Source organism: Notolepis coatsorum (genome assembly GCF_963971535.1).
Source record: "Notolepis coatsorum genome assembly, chromosome: 14".
NCBI classification, from domain to species: Eukaryota; Metazoa; Chordata; class Actinopteri; order Aulopiformes; family Paralepididae; genus Notolepis; species Notolepis coatsorum.
Window position 1 is genome coordinate 57,246,414 of NC_140178.1, and position 14,006 is coordinate 57,260,419.

Consider the following 14,006-nt stretch of genomic DNA (forward strand, 5'->3'; position numbering starts at 1 on the left):
CCATAGCTATAATATAAGATATATTTTAAGCACTCGCAAATCTCGCAGTCTCCCCATTGATTAAAGCGATGGCGTTCTAGCGCCCCCTGGCTCATTAAACGATGCCGCTGAATGAGTTAAGACAAACACTTTGGTAGTTTTTATGTCCGATTATTGATTGAAAACTTTATTAACAGATTGCAGAATGGGTACAATACAGTACGGCTCAATACAAAACAAACTGCTAAGAGGATGCAGACCAGAAAAAGACTTTCATCTTGTTTACATCAGGGTCCCCCATTTTCAATTCATCATTACATTTATGACATACACGACAAACAGATATACAGAACTGTGTAGTAAAAAGAGATCATAAAAATATATACATCCGAGGGGGAAGAAACTGTACATTGGTGGGGGGGGGGGATTTGGACCTTTACAGGGGCCAGTTTGTAATTGCAGCCACCCGTAGGTGCTCTTTGAGAGCAGTTTTGAAGGAGGGTAGGGATTCACATTCCTTCACGGTTTTGGGTAGGGCGTTCCACATTATTGTTCCATAATTGCGAAACGTGTTTACTCCCTTGTTTAAGCCGAATCTGGGTGGAACTCCCTCTAGTGTTGTGGGCGTGGAATTCATTCATCACATCCTCCTCACAACATGACGATAGGATTACAGTCCTATGGCCTTGTGGCCTTTTAACATATGGGTTTAACATTTGACACTTTGACAATTTTGCTGTCACCGTTGGATAATATTATAATCAAGTCGTAGTCTGTCCCACTCCATTCAGGAGCACATGTAACCCTGGAAGTGAAACATGGTCCCAGTGCTGTTTCATGTGCTCTTTGCAGACTAAACAAAATATGGTAGAAGAATCCATGTAACTGACCATCAGACAGCAGGCCTGTTTCCCATCCATGAAGCCCTTGGGGATGGCATTGGCAGCCAGGACCTCATACCTACACTCAGCGGACAACACAGGACAGCAGTTAAAAGGACTTTCATTCACATGCACACAGACACACTCACACGCATGCACACATACTGTAGGCTACACACCAATGTGCGTAGACACAGAGCCACACAGACACAAATACTAGGGCTGGGTAAGTGGGTATACTGATGGTAATCAAACACTGACTACCTTGATTCGATTAGATTGAGATTCACAAGGTCCCAATGCAATTTGATTACAATTAGATTCAATTGGATTCTATATGGATTCAATAATGCTTGATGGCGCTGGTTTCAGGGGGCCAGCACCTGCCATTGTTGTCAAAAGAGACATAAGTTCCTTGGAGTTCACCTGAACAATAAACTAGACTGGTCGGGCAACACAGGCCCTCTACAGGAAGGGACAGATCAGGCTGTTCTTCCTGAGGAGACTCAGGTCCTTCAATGTGTGCAATAGAATGCTGCAGTCGTTCTACCAGTCTGTAGTAGCCAGTGTCCTCTTCTATGCTGTGGTACCCCCCCCCCCCTCTCCCCCATGCTGCTATGATGCCTGGATTTCCCCAAGGGGATCAATAAAGGAATATATTATCCATTTTGGGATTTGAAGAATCAATTCAATTTAAATGAAATAATTAGATGTTGATTTTTTCAATATTTACTTCCTGGCCCTATCAGGATAAGCACATGCACATACTGCACACACACACACATACAGAAAATGTTTCATAGATCCACATACACACATCAAATGAGACAGACTGACAGACACATTCTGAATTGACTTATCACGGTAAAGACATTGCAAAATGCAGTTCCTTTCAGTTCTGCACGTGCTACATTACACAATAACATACACTATCTAGTTCACACACACATGGTCACCTCTGTCTAAACTCCTGGAAGACGATGCGGTTGGGGAAGCCCTGTCTACAGATGCGGATGCCCTCCAGCACGCCGTTGCACTTCAGCTGCTCTAGGACCAGGTTGGCATCCATCTTCCCTGCCTGGACAACAGCAGAGAGAGGAAGGGGGGGGGGGAAGATGCTATATGGATGATGGAGCAACACACACCTGCCTGGTACTATAACTACACTCTCTCTCACTGGAACATGTCTATTAGTATTTATATAATTGTTTCTTTCCTTTTTAGTTTACTGGTTAATTGTGATCCCTACCTGGGTGCGGCCTATCAACCCATCCTCGTTTCTCCAGCCTATACTGTATGAGTCCCTCCCTAATGATGGGGGGTACAGAGTATAGAAGTGAATGTGTGTCTCCCAACACTGTTTGACTCTGATGAAGACACGAAACCGTAGTTGTAAATAAAGTGTATTGCCTTTACTCTGTGTGCTCCAGTGTTCTACTTTGGCCTGAAGCTCTGGAGTCTCTCCTGGATTCAAGACTCTACTCTGACAGCGCCAGACAGACCTACATTTCCTGTGGTTTGCAGGGTTCCCACAGACCTTGCAAAATTAAATTCAAGGACTTTCAAGTACTTTTCCAAGCACAATTCTTCATTTTAAAAGGGCATTTAAAAGGATCCAATTCACTTTTAAATGGTTTTTTTTTTTTTTAAGAAATCGGATCCGATATTTATGGCTTTCTGACAATTAGTTACACATTAGATTTAAAAAAAAAATGCAATTTCTTGATTCAGAACAATTTGATCATGGATGAACAAAACTTTCAATGCGAATGGTTAATTTGAATTCCAAGACATTTTTAAGCACCTTATAAAAAAGATTTCTGTTTTCAAGGAATTCCAGGCCTTAACTGTTTTCTTTTTTTTAAATCAAGCACTTTAAGGACCTTGTGCGAACCCTGGGTTTGGTTGCAGCGTGTGTAGTGTACTGTAACTTGTCCTCTCATCAATTTCTTATTGTTATTAGCTAGTGTGTCACAGTCATACCCTCTTCTCGTGGTTGGGGATGATACAGCGGACAAAGTTAGGCTGGGTGTTATGCAGGGTGGTCATCAGCTTGCCCAGGGACTCCTTGTACAGCTGGCCCACCGTGCGGAACATGCCCTTCTTAGACTTGGTTTGCACAGTGCTCTCCGACATCTTAGTCATGGTCTCCAAGCCCACCACACGGTCCCCTGAATACAGAGAGAGAGAGAGAGAGAGAGAGAGAGAGAGAGAGAGAGAGAGAGAGAGAGAGAGAGAGAGAGAGAGAGAGAGAGAGAGAGAGAGAGAGAGTGAGAGAGAGAGAGAGAGAGAGAGAGAGAGGGATTGATATTCCTTTAAAGCTGCAATACCTATTTACAACTGACAGTATTTTTTACATTTTCAAAACTTCTTATGACCACCTGCTATCAGAAGGTCTCATTGAGTCATGGTGTCCTACTCAATCAACCCTCGCTACGAGTGGCCAGTCTGTTTTCCTTCCATCATCTATTTTCTTTGTTGACAAAACCTGTCTAATCTTTTCAGCTAGTCTCTTAGTTACAACAAGATTGTGCCATCAAGGCAGTGTTATGTTTCTAGGGTATGTATTTAGAATGATCACTTTGGCGAAATAAGACTAGGCTTTTGTTTTGGGAGAACACTGTGTTTACAAATGGTTCTTCCTGCCCTCTAGTGGTCAGAAAATTATTATTGCAGCTTTAACATGAATATGATTTCATATTTTGGATCTTTTGATTACTAGTAAACTATGAAGAGGGTGTGCACAGGAGGACTAACTTATAGTGGAAATCCACAAGATCCTCACTTTTGCTTGTTTTGGCGACATCTGTTGGTGGCAATAAACAATTATTGACTAGCTTTTCCATATTGAAAATGCATGCTAACTACTGAGTTCTTCTATTCATTCAAAACAAACTGATGTTGCTACTGTACTGGTGATGTAAAACACATCACTTCCTGTGTGCCGGATGATTTTCCCAGAAATGTCATACCAGACACCAATGTTTAGCACAGCAAATGTAAAAACATTCATAACTGGGTATAGGTAGAATCACTATTGTGTGGCGATAGAATAGACACTTATTTATATGAAAATGTTTGCAATTATTACTTTAGGTAGATGATATTCATTTCATAGAAATTACTACAGATATTTCAGATAGTTCTTTGGTTTAGTCAGGGTTGGTAGACATTCAGGGTGAGTTCTCTGAAAAACACTGAAAAAGGTTCTGTGACCATTAGTATTCTATTGTAACTTAAAGGAACATGCCAACATCTTCTCCAGAGTCATACAAGAAGATAGATACCCCTCTGTGCGTTCAGTAGGAAGCTATCCGGCTGCGAGCTAGCCTAGCTTAGCACAAATGAATGGATATGGACCACCTAGTTTAAAACTCCGGGGAGATGTTTTTGACCAACAGCTAAGCTAGCTGGTCTCAGTGGTCTGTATCCGATTCCATTCATTTGTGCTAAGCTAGGCTAGCTTGCAGCCGGATAGCTTTCTTCTGAACGCAGAGAGGAAATTGGTATCTATCTTCTAGTCTGACACTGGATCTGTTATGGTTTGTAACCGACCCCAATCGCACAACACAAGACAGGTATGATGGTTTGCCAAGAAACAGATATTTATTGAGAGACAGGGAAAAAAGGGCACTGTCCCTTTAAGGGAGAACACAAAAACAGGAATATAACAAGAGGGGAAAAACTAGGTGCCTTTAAGAGGCGGGCAGGAAAAGGGAACACTAAGGGAAGGTTAATGAACGCTAGGGGAAACATTAAAGGAACGCTAGGGGAAGGTTAAAGGAACAGAGGAACTAGAGACTAGGAGATGTCGGGACAAGGAGAGCTAGGGAACAGGAGAACTGGGGACTAGGAGAACTAGGGACAAGGAACTAGGTGGAACTAGAAAGGGGAGAACTAGGGACAGAGGGGACTAAGGCCCGCGGAGGCGGGCTGGGGACAGGGAGGAACTGGGGACAGAGGGGACTGAGGCCCGCGGAGGCGGGCTGGGGAAAACATCTGGGCCGCTCTGCAGAACAGAGGAGAGGGTTAATATTCAAAAGGGAACAAACAGAGCAGATGCAGAACAGTCCAAATAAACAAAGTAACAAAGTAATAATATCTTCGTGTGACAAACACACAGGGGGAGATGTAATGTCCAAAAGTACTATCTAAGTGAGAACAAAAACAGAGTGGGAGATGAAATGTCCAAACTACTAACTAAGTGAGAACAAAAAGGAGGCATTACGCTGGGTGAGTGACATCACAATCAAAACTCACCCAAGCGTATGCGGAATGGTACAGGAACGCAGCGGGACGGGGGCAAGAGGCATTACGCTGGGTGAGTGACATCACAATCAAAACTCACCCAGGCGTATGCGTAATGGTACAGGGACAGCAGCGGGACGAGGGCAAGAGGCATTACGCTGGGTGAGTGACATCACAATCAAAACTCACCCAGGCGTATGCGTAATGGTACAGGGACAGCAGCGGGACGAGGGCAAGAGGCATTACGCTGGGTGAGTGACATCACAATCAAAACTCACCCAGGCGTATGCGTAATGGTGCAGGAACAGCAGCGGGACGGGGGCAAGAGGCATTACGCTGGGTGAGTGACATACAATCAAAACTCACCCAGGCGTATGCGTAATGGTGCAGGAACAGCAGCGGGACGGGGGCAAGAGGCATTACGCTGGGTGAGTGACATACAATCAAAACTCACCCAGGCGTATGCGTAATGGTGCAGGAACAGCAGCGGCGGCGAGGGTGTCGCCACCGGGTAGCTGGCTGTCCGAGCCGAGGAACAGAGTGCTGGAACAGCGGCGGTGGCGAGGGTGTCGTCAACCGGGTAGTTGCTGTCGGAGCCGAGGAACAGAGTGCTGGAACAGCGGCGGTGGCGAGGGTGTCGTCCACCGGGTAGCCGCTGTCGGAGCCGAGGAACAGGGTGCTGGAACAGCGGCGGTGGCGAGGGTGTCGTCCACCAGGTAGCCGCTGTCGGAGCCGAGGAACAGAGTGCTGGAACAGCGGCGGTGGCGAGGGTGTCGTCCACCGGGTAGCCGCTGTCGGAGCCGAGGAACAGGGTGCTGGAACAGCGGCGGTGGCGAGGGTGTCGTCCACCGGGTAGCCGCTGTCGGAGCCGAGGAACAGGGTGCTGGAACAGCGGCGGTGGCGAGGGTGTCGTCCACCGGGTAGCCGCTGTCGGAGCCGAGGAACAGGGTGCTGGAACAGCGGCGGTGGCGAGGGTGTCGTCCACCGGGTAGCCGCTGTCGGAGCCGAGGAACAGAGTGGCGCGCCACACCTTGGTGTGCACGTCGGAACCGAGAGACGCCTCGGGGTGCGTCTGCGAGGAGGAGTGTGCCAAGCACGAGGATCCTTGGAAGATGCGCGTTGCGCGCTGGAGACTGGAGAGCGTGCCAAGCCCTTGAAGATGCGCGTTGCGCGCTGGTGACTGGAGAGCGTGCCAAGCCCTTGCAGATGCGCGTTGCGCGCTGGTGACTGGAGAGCGTGCCAAGCCCGAGGGTCCGGGAGATGCGCGTTGGTCTAGATGTGCGTCAGGACGAACAGCTGCGCTGGGGTCTGCAGTGGAGCGCTGGGGTGCCTCCCGTGGAAGTACAGGGAGCGCAGAACAGTCTCCTCCACAGGCTACGGCGACAGCAGACGAAGGCTGGAGCAAAACATCTCAAGGCTGGAGAAATCCATATACAGCATTGGTAGACCCGAGGATCTCCCGAAAGAGTCTAGATGTTAGAGAATATGACTCAGCATGAATACAACACGACCCCACGCCGAAACGAGGGGAAGAGCCCTGGTATTTAAAGCCCACAGGGGAACTAATTAGCCTGCCACCACAGGTGCGAGAGGTAATTGATAAATAGTCCAGGTGTGGCCACTGAGAGTAAACGAGAGTAAAGAACGAGAGGGTGGGGGCTAGAGAGAGTGAGTAGGGAATTCCTAACAGTAGGCTTAAAGAAAACAGAGAAAGTTGGTGAGCAGCGGACAAAACCTCACAGTACCCCCCCCTCAACGGGAGCCACCCGGTGACCCAAAACAAATACAGACAGAGTGGCAGGGGGCAAAACAAGAGGTACTGGCCAAGCCAGCAGGGGAAGCCACCACAAGAGTGGGGCTAGCAAAAGAAACAGGGTCGCCGAGGGGTAACTAGGGTAGCAGAGGGGCAACTGGGGGAACTGGTCTAGAGGAACTGGTCTAGAGGAACTGGGTCTAGAGAACTAGTCTAGAGGAACTGGTCTAGAGAACTGGTCTAGAGAACTGGTCTAGAGAACTGGGCTAGAGAACTGGTCTAGAGAACTGGTTTAGAGAAACCGAGGGGCAAGCAGGGTAGCAAAGGGGTAACCATGGTAGCACCGGGAAAGGGCTAGCAGAGGGAAGGTTAGCTGCCAGGGCACTGATAGCTACAGGGCCTATGCTAGCTGTACTGCTACATCAACATAGAGGCTGCGCAAGCTGCCGGAGCCAGGCTAGCAGAGGGAAAGGGTAGCTGCCAGGGCACTGATAGCTACAGGGCCTATGCTAGCTGTACTGCTACATCAACATAGAGGCTGCGCTAGCTGCCGAGCTAGGCTAGCAGAGGGAAAGGGTAGCTGCCAAGGCACTGATAGCTACAGGGCCTATGCTAGCTGTACTGCTACATCAACATAGAGGCTGCGCTAGCTGCCGAGCTAGGCTAACAGGGGGAAAGGGTAGCTGCCAAGGTACTGATAGCTACAGGGCCTATGCCAGCTGTACTGCTACATTAACACAGAGGCTGCGCTAGCTGCCGGAGCTAGGCTGGCAGACAGGGCTGGACCAGCATGAGAGAACAAGCTAGCTGGAAGGACAGTCCTAGCTGTGTGAGAGAAACTGAACATGCTAGCTGAAGGGGCAGTCCTAGCAGTGGGAATACTGACCTTGCTAGCTGAAGGGCAGTCCTAGCAGTGTGAGATAAACTGACCTTGCTAGCTGAAAGGGCAGTCCTAGCAGTGGGATAAACTGACCTTGCTAGCTGAAAAGGCAGTCCTAGCAGTGGGAGATAAACTGACCTTGCTAGCTGAAAGGGCAGTCCTAGCAGTGGGGATGCTACACAAAAAAGTGGAGGCCATGCAGAGGGACCGGGTTAGCTGCTTGGGCCTGGCTAGCTACAGGGCCTATGTCAGCTGCAAGGGCTGCATAAACATAGAGGCTGTGCTAGCAGCCGGGGCTAAGCTAGCAGACTGGGGCTCTGCTGAGGGACTGGGTTAGCTGCCAGGGCATGGCTAGCTACAGGGCCTATGCCAGCAGTAAGGGCTGCATTAACATAGAGGCTGTGCTAGCCGCCGGGGCAAAGCTAGCAGACAGGGCCATGCTGGTAGTAGAGGCCTAACAAGCTGCAGGGGGGTCAAACAGGGCTAAGAGGGGAGCTAGAAGGAACAAGAAAAAAAAAGGCAAACTCAACATACACCGTCTGTGCTGGCTGGGGTCGTCGATTTGGTGGGGTCGTACTGTTAAGGTTTGTAACCGACCCCAATCGCACAACACAAGACAGGTATGATGGTTTGCCAAGAAACAGATATTTATTGAGAGACAGGGAAAAAAGGGCACTGTCCCTTTAAGGGAGAACACAAAAACAGGAATATAACAAGAGGGGAAAAACTAGGTGCCTTTAAGAGGCGGGCAGGAAAAGGGAACACTAAGGGAAGGTTAATGAACGCTAGGGGAAACATTAAAGGAACGCTAGGGGAAGGTTAAAGGAACAGAGGAACTAGAGACTAGGAGATGTCGGGACAAGGAGAGCTAGGGAACAGGAGAACTGGGGACTAGGAGAACTAGGGACAAGGAACTAGGTGGAACTAGAAAGGGGAGAACTAGGGACAGAGGGGACTAAGGCCCGCGGAGGCGGGCTGGGGACAGGGAGGAACTGGGGACAGAGGGGACTGAGGCCCGCGGAGGCGGGCTGGGGAAAACATCTGGGCCGCTCTGCAGAACAGAGGAGAGGGTTAATATTCAAAAGGGAACAAACAGAGCAGATGCAGAACAGTCCAAATAAACAAAGTAACAAAGTAATAATATCTTCGTGTGACAAACACACAGGGGGAGATGTAATGTCCAAAAGTACTATCTAAGTGAGAACAAAAACAGAGTGGGAGATGAAATGTCCAAACTACTAACTAAGTGAGAACAAAAAGGAGGCATTACGCTGGGTGAGTGACATCACAATCAAAACTCACCCAAGCGTATGCGGAATGGTACAGGAACGCAGCGGGACGGGGGCAAGAGGCATTACGCTGGGTGAGTGACATCACAATCAAAACTCACCCAGGCGTATGCGTAATGGTACAGGGACAGCAGCGGGACGAGGGCAAGAGGCATTACGCTGGGTGAGTGACATCACAATCAAAACTCACCCAGGCGTATGCGTAATGGTACAGGGACAGCAGCGGGACGAGGGCAAGAGGCATTACGCTGGGTGAGTGACATCACAATCAAAACTCACCCAGGCGTATGCGTAATGGTGCAGGAACAGCAGCGGGACGGGGGCAAGAGGCATTACGCTGGGTGAGTGACATACAATCAAAACTCACCCAGGCGTATGCGTAATGGTGCAGGAACAGCAGCGGGATGGGGGCAAGAGGCATTACGCTGGGTGAGTGACATACAATCAAAACTCACCCAGGCGTATGCGTAATGGTGCAGGAACAGCAGCGGCGGCGAGGGTGTCGCCACCGGGTAGCTGGCTGTCCGAGCCGAGGAACAGAGTGCTGGAACAGCGGCGGTGGCGAGGGTGTCGTCAACCGGGTAGCCGCTGTCGGAGCCGAGGAACAGAGTGCTGGAACAGCGGCGGTGGCGAGGGTGTCGTCCACCGGGTAGCCGCTGTCGGAGCCGAGGAACAGGGTGCTGGAACAGCGGCGGTGGCGAGGGTGTCGTCCACCGGGTAGCCGCTGTCGGAGCCGAGGAACAGAGTGCTGGAACAGCGGCGGTGGCGAGGGTGTCGTCCACCGGGTAGCCGCTGTCGGAGCCGAGGAACAGGGTGCTGGAACAGCGGCGGTGGCGAGGGTGTCGTCCACCGGGTAGCCGCTGTCGGAGCCGAGGAACAGGGTGCTGGAACAGCGGCGGTGGCGAGGGTGTCGTCCACCGGGTAGCCGCTGTCGGAGCCGAGGAACAGGGTGCTGGAACAGCGGCGGTGGCGAGGGTGTCGTCCACCGGGTAGCCGCTGTCGGAGCCGAGGAACAGAGTGGCGCGCCACACCTTGGTGTGCACGTCGGAACCGAGAGACGCCTCGGGGTGCGTCTGCGAGGAGGAGTGTGCCAAGCACGAGGATCCTTGGAAGATGCGCGTTGCGCGCTGGAGACTGGAGAGCGTGCCAAGCCCTTGAAGATGCGCGTTGCGCGCTGGTGACTGGAGAGCGTGCCAAGCCCTTGCAGATGCGCGTTGCGCGCTGGTGACTGGAGAGCGTGCCAAGCACGAGGATCCTTGGAAGATGCGCGTTGCGCGCTGGAGACTGGAGAGCGTGCCAAGCCCTTGAAGATGCGCGTTGCGTGCTGGTGACTGGAGAGCGTGCCAAGCCCTTGCAGATGCGCGTTGCGCGCTGGTGACTGGAGAGCGTGCCAAGCCCGAGGGTCCGGGAGATGCGCGTTGGTCTAGATGTGCGTCAGGACGAACAGCTGCGCTGGGGTCTGCAGTGGAGCGCTGGGGTGCCTCCCGTGGAAGTACAGGGAGCGCAGAACAGTCTCCTCCACAGGCTACGGCGACAGCAGACGAAGGCTGGAGCAAAACATCTCAAGGCTGGAGAAATCCATATACAGCATTGGTAGACCCGAGGATCTCCCGAAAGAGTCTAGATGTTAGAGAATATGACTCAGCATGAATACAACACGACCCCACGCCGAAACGAGGGGAAGAGCCCTGGTATTTAAAGCCCACAGGGGAACTAATTAGCCTGCCACCACAGGTGCGAGAGGTAATTGATAAATAGTCCAGGTGTGGCCACTGAGAGTAAACGAGAGTAAAGAACGAGAGGGTGGGGGCTAGAGAGAGTGAGTAGGGAATTGCTAACAGTAGGCTTAAAGAAAACAGAGAAAGTTGGTGAGCAGCGGACAAAACCTCACAGGATCGACATGAATGCAGTTCATAGTAGCATGACCAAATGTCCTCTTTTTCCCGGACATGTCCTCTTTTCACGCCTTGTCCGGGGTGTCAGTTTTTTTTTGTCCGGGTTTCAAAGACCTGCTGTGCGTAAAAAGATGCTCGCCTGACATATCGTCATGTAACTCGAGAACCGGGGCACGGAATTGGTCGAGTGAGGTGGCAACAAATAGATCAACAAATAGATCTTTCGAACAGTATATTAAATGTTTGGCGAAAAATGCAACCCGAGCCGCTAGACGCTTACAAAGTGCCGCAACTTGCGTGCGTTCAGCGCACGCGCATGACGGCCCGACGCGGTACCCCATCTGTTAGGATTAAAAGGTACATGGACACAGAAAAACATTTTAAAAAGCTGTGCAAGGTGAGAGTTTGTCTGCAAAGTTGACTGAATTCTTTGTTAGACCTAGGAAAACAGACGATGCTGTAAATGCGTTTGCATTTCATACTATGAAACATCACAACAGCTATAGATGCATGGATTGGAAAAACGACATTTCCAGACTCTGACACTGCCAAAATGTTTAGTAGCCTTATATTTGGTTCATGGTGCCTCAAAATGTTTTTGGTTTGATTTATATAATAAATATAGGTAATAAACATGTCATGTTCACTAATGGAAAGTTATGCAAATGTCCAGTAAGACTTGAAAAGAGAGCTATTATTTTGTTACAGGTTGATTTTTAAGTTATTCTTGTGCCATTGAGATTTGTCAGAGAGATAATTGTAGTAGGCATAATAAAACATGTTAATTGTTGAGTAACTTTGGTTTGGTGTGTCTTTGGTTATAGAGAGATATTATTGTGTTATATAAAATAAACATAAATAATCATTTTCTATCCATACAGAGGAGGCATACTTTAAATATAGTATAACAATAAGGCATATTTGAGTAAACTTTGAGTATCATTATGTATCTCGAGGCTGGGGCCAGCATGTCCTCTTTTTTGGAAATCAAAATATGGTCACTGTAACTGAGGGGTTACAAAACCCTGACTGTATTAAAGATTGTGATATATTAAACCACTACTAGTTATGTACTTTAATTACTGGCCAAACAGTACATCAAATATTGATGGTGAACACCCACACAAGAACACGGCATTGACACAGAAATTCTATTGGAGGGTTATTTATTATTATTAGGCAACGTTAGGTTACAGATTGAGAATTAGGGTCGCGCTTGTATGGCGAAGAATATACGTAAAGTCAGTCAAGAGCATAAGTCAATGAGAATAGTAGGAATACTATGATGGGTCTAAGCTGACGCCACCTGTTGTATAGCAATTATATAGGGCAACACCGGTACCAACTGGAGACACTGGGTTCCCTCCGGGGTGTAAAGCCGGGAGGGGTAGAGGAATGTTCGGGTACCCAGTCTGAGTCAACGAGGAATAAAGAGGCTCCAGGTACAGGAGCCGGTGCTTGTACTCCCTTGATCAGCAGACAAAAGCAATAGTTGTAATCCAATATGCTCGACAGCATTGACGACAGCTAGCCAGCCCCTTCCACTAGGCGGGCCCGAATGGTAATCCTCACGAGGTTAAATCCCAAACGACAGTGGAATCAACGGTGCTCTTCTCCGGTGGTCACGGTCCCAAAGCAATATAATCCAACCAGAAATGGTTCTGCAATCGCCGGTGCCAATTCTCCTGTGTACATGTCCAACGGTTCTCGCCTAGGACTCCTCGGGTGTGGGCACGTATTTAGGCCGCACAGCCTGGATAAGTGCACTAGCTAAAGACACGACGAACCGATGGGTAATGCTACATACGGAAGAACTGTGGCCGCACGATATACAATAAATGATCGACTATTACTTCACATTAGATTAAGTCGAACTCAACGTTACTTCACTAAACTCTGACACTTTAACATTCTATTCGCACGCGGTTCTCAATGCTCTATTTAGACGCAAGGTTGCTCACTTCACTTGCACGTTGACTCGTGGTGAAGGTGGGTAAGGTACTGAATGAACGAAGAACTAAAAACACGGTGTGCGCACCTTGCGCTGTATTTATACTTAAGTGAATATCTAGTCCCAACCTGGTCACTTTAGTCCTGAATCAATACACTGCCAAAGGCATGTTCTGACATGCCCCAAACTCGCCCATTGCACCTGTCTGAGTGCGAGACTGCCTGGAGCCTGGGGGCACTGTCCAATAGGAGAGCGAATATTACTCTGGTCTGTACGCAGGTAAAGGGATATTCCGTGTATATATATAAATAATATACAAAGTATATCAAACGATACATATATATATTCAGTTTAATCTGGCCCTTCACAACAGTCACCCTAGTTCATAGTATTTTCTTTTTTTATCCACTTTTTCTCCCCATTAAAAATGTTTCTCCCATCCCAATTTCGTATTTTCCAATTCTTCCCTCCCCTGTCTTGAACGTTGCTAGACTATGCCTCCCACAGGTCGGCTGTAGTGAGGACAGAAGCCTTGCATCACGTGTCCCCTCCGGTACACGAGGAGGCAGCCTGTCGCATATTTTCACCGCAGCAGCTCGAGCTCTCACGCTGCCCCCGATATTTCCTGCTTCCGTCGCACCGGCGTCACCAAACCGACCTGTAGGAGTCGCTGTCCACAACGTCAAATCCCCACCCACCGCCTTTCCCACCCTCTAACACTTGCCAATTGTGTTAGTATGAACGACCGGCCAGCCGGTAGCAACGCCGAGAGCTGGGCTCGAACCCAGCGTCTCCTGCGTTAGAGGTGAGCGCCTTGCCCACTGCGCCAAATCAGCCGCCCCCAGCAGGCACGTGCACACATAGGGGTGAAGGGGTGCCCGGGCACCTGCCTTTTTCATTTTTCATTAGAAAGTGCCCTTTTTATGCCACCCTCTTTTTTTTCTTTTTTTTTTTACTGTTGCACATATAGATATACTGCCCTGCCCTTCAAAATGAAAGATGTCACGATAGAATCTAAATATTAGGAAAAGAAAGAGAGAGAAATGCCCCTCTCGTAAATAATAGGTCCTTCCAGCCTGGATTCGTTCTGACGGAAAACAGAATAATTTTGATTGACAGTCGAGTCTGCC

General features: G+C 49.2%; 1 protein-coding gene across 1 annotated transcript in view; it reads right to left on the minus strand.

Annotated features, from left to right (window-relative positions):
* Positions 1–14,006, minus strand: part of LOC311240534 (myosin-14-like) — a gene marked incomplete at both ends in the record, with an annotated part of 182,806 nt that overhangs the window by 94,967 nt on the left and 73,833 nt on the right. Inside the window, 3 exons of the mRNA XM_084329113.1 lie at positions 870–939; positions 1,817–1,938; positions 2,844–3,031. Coding sequence (XP_084185239.1) covers positions 870–939; positions 1,817–1,938; positions 2,844–3,031 — 380 coding nt within the window. The remainder of the gene's footprint in view (positions 1–869; positions 940–1,816; positions 1,939–2,843; positions 3,032–14,006) is intronic.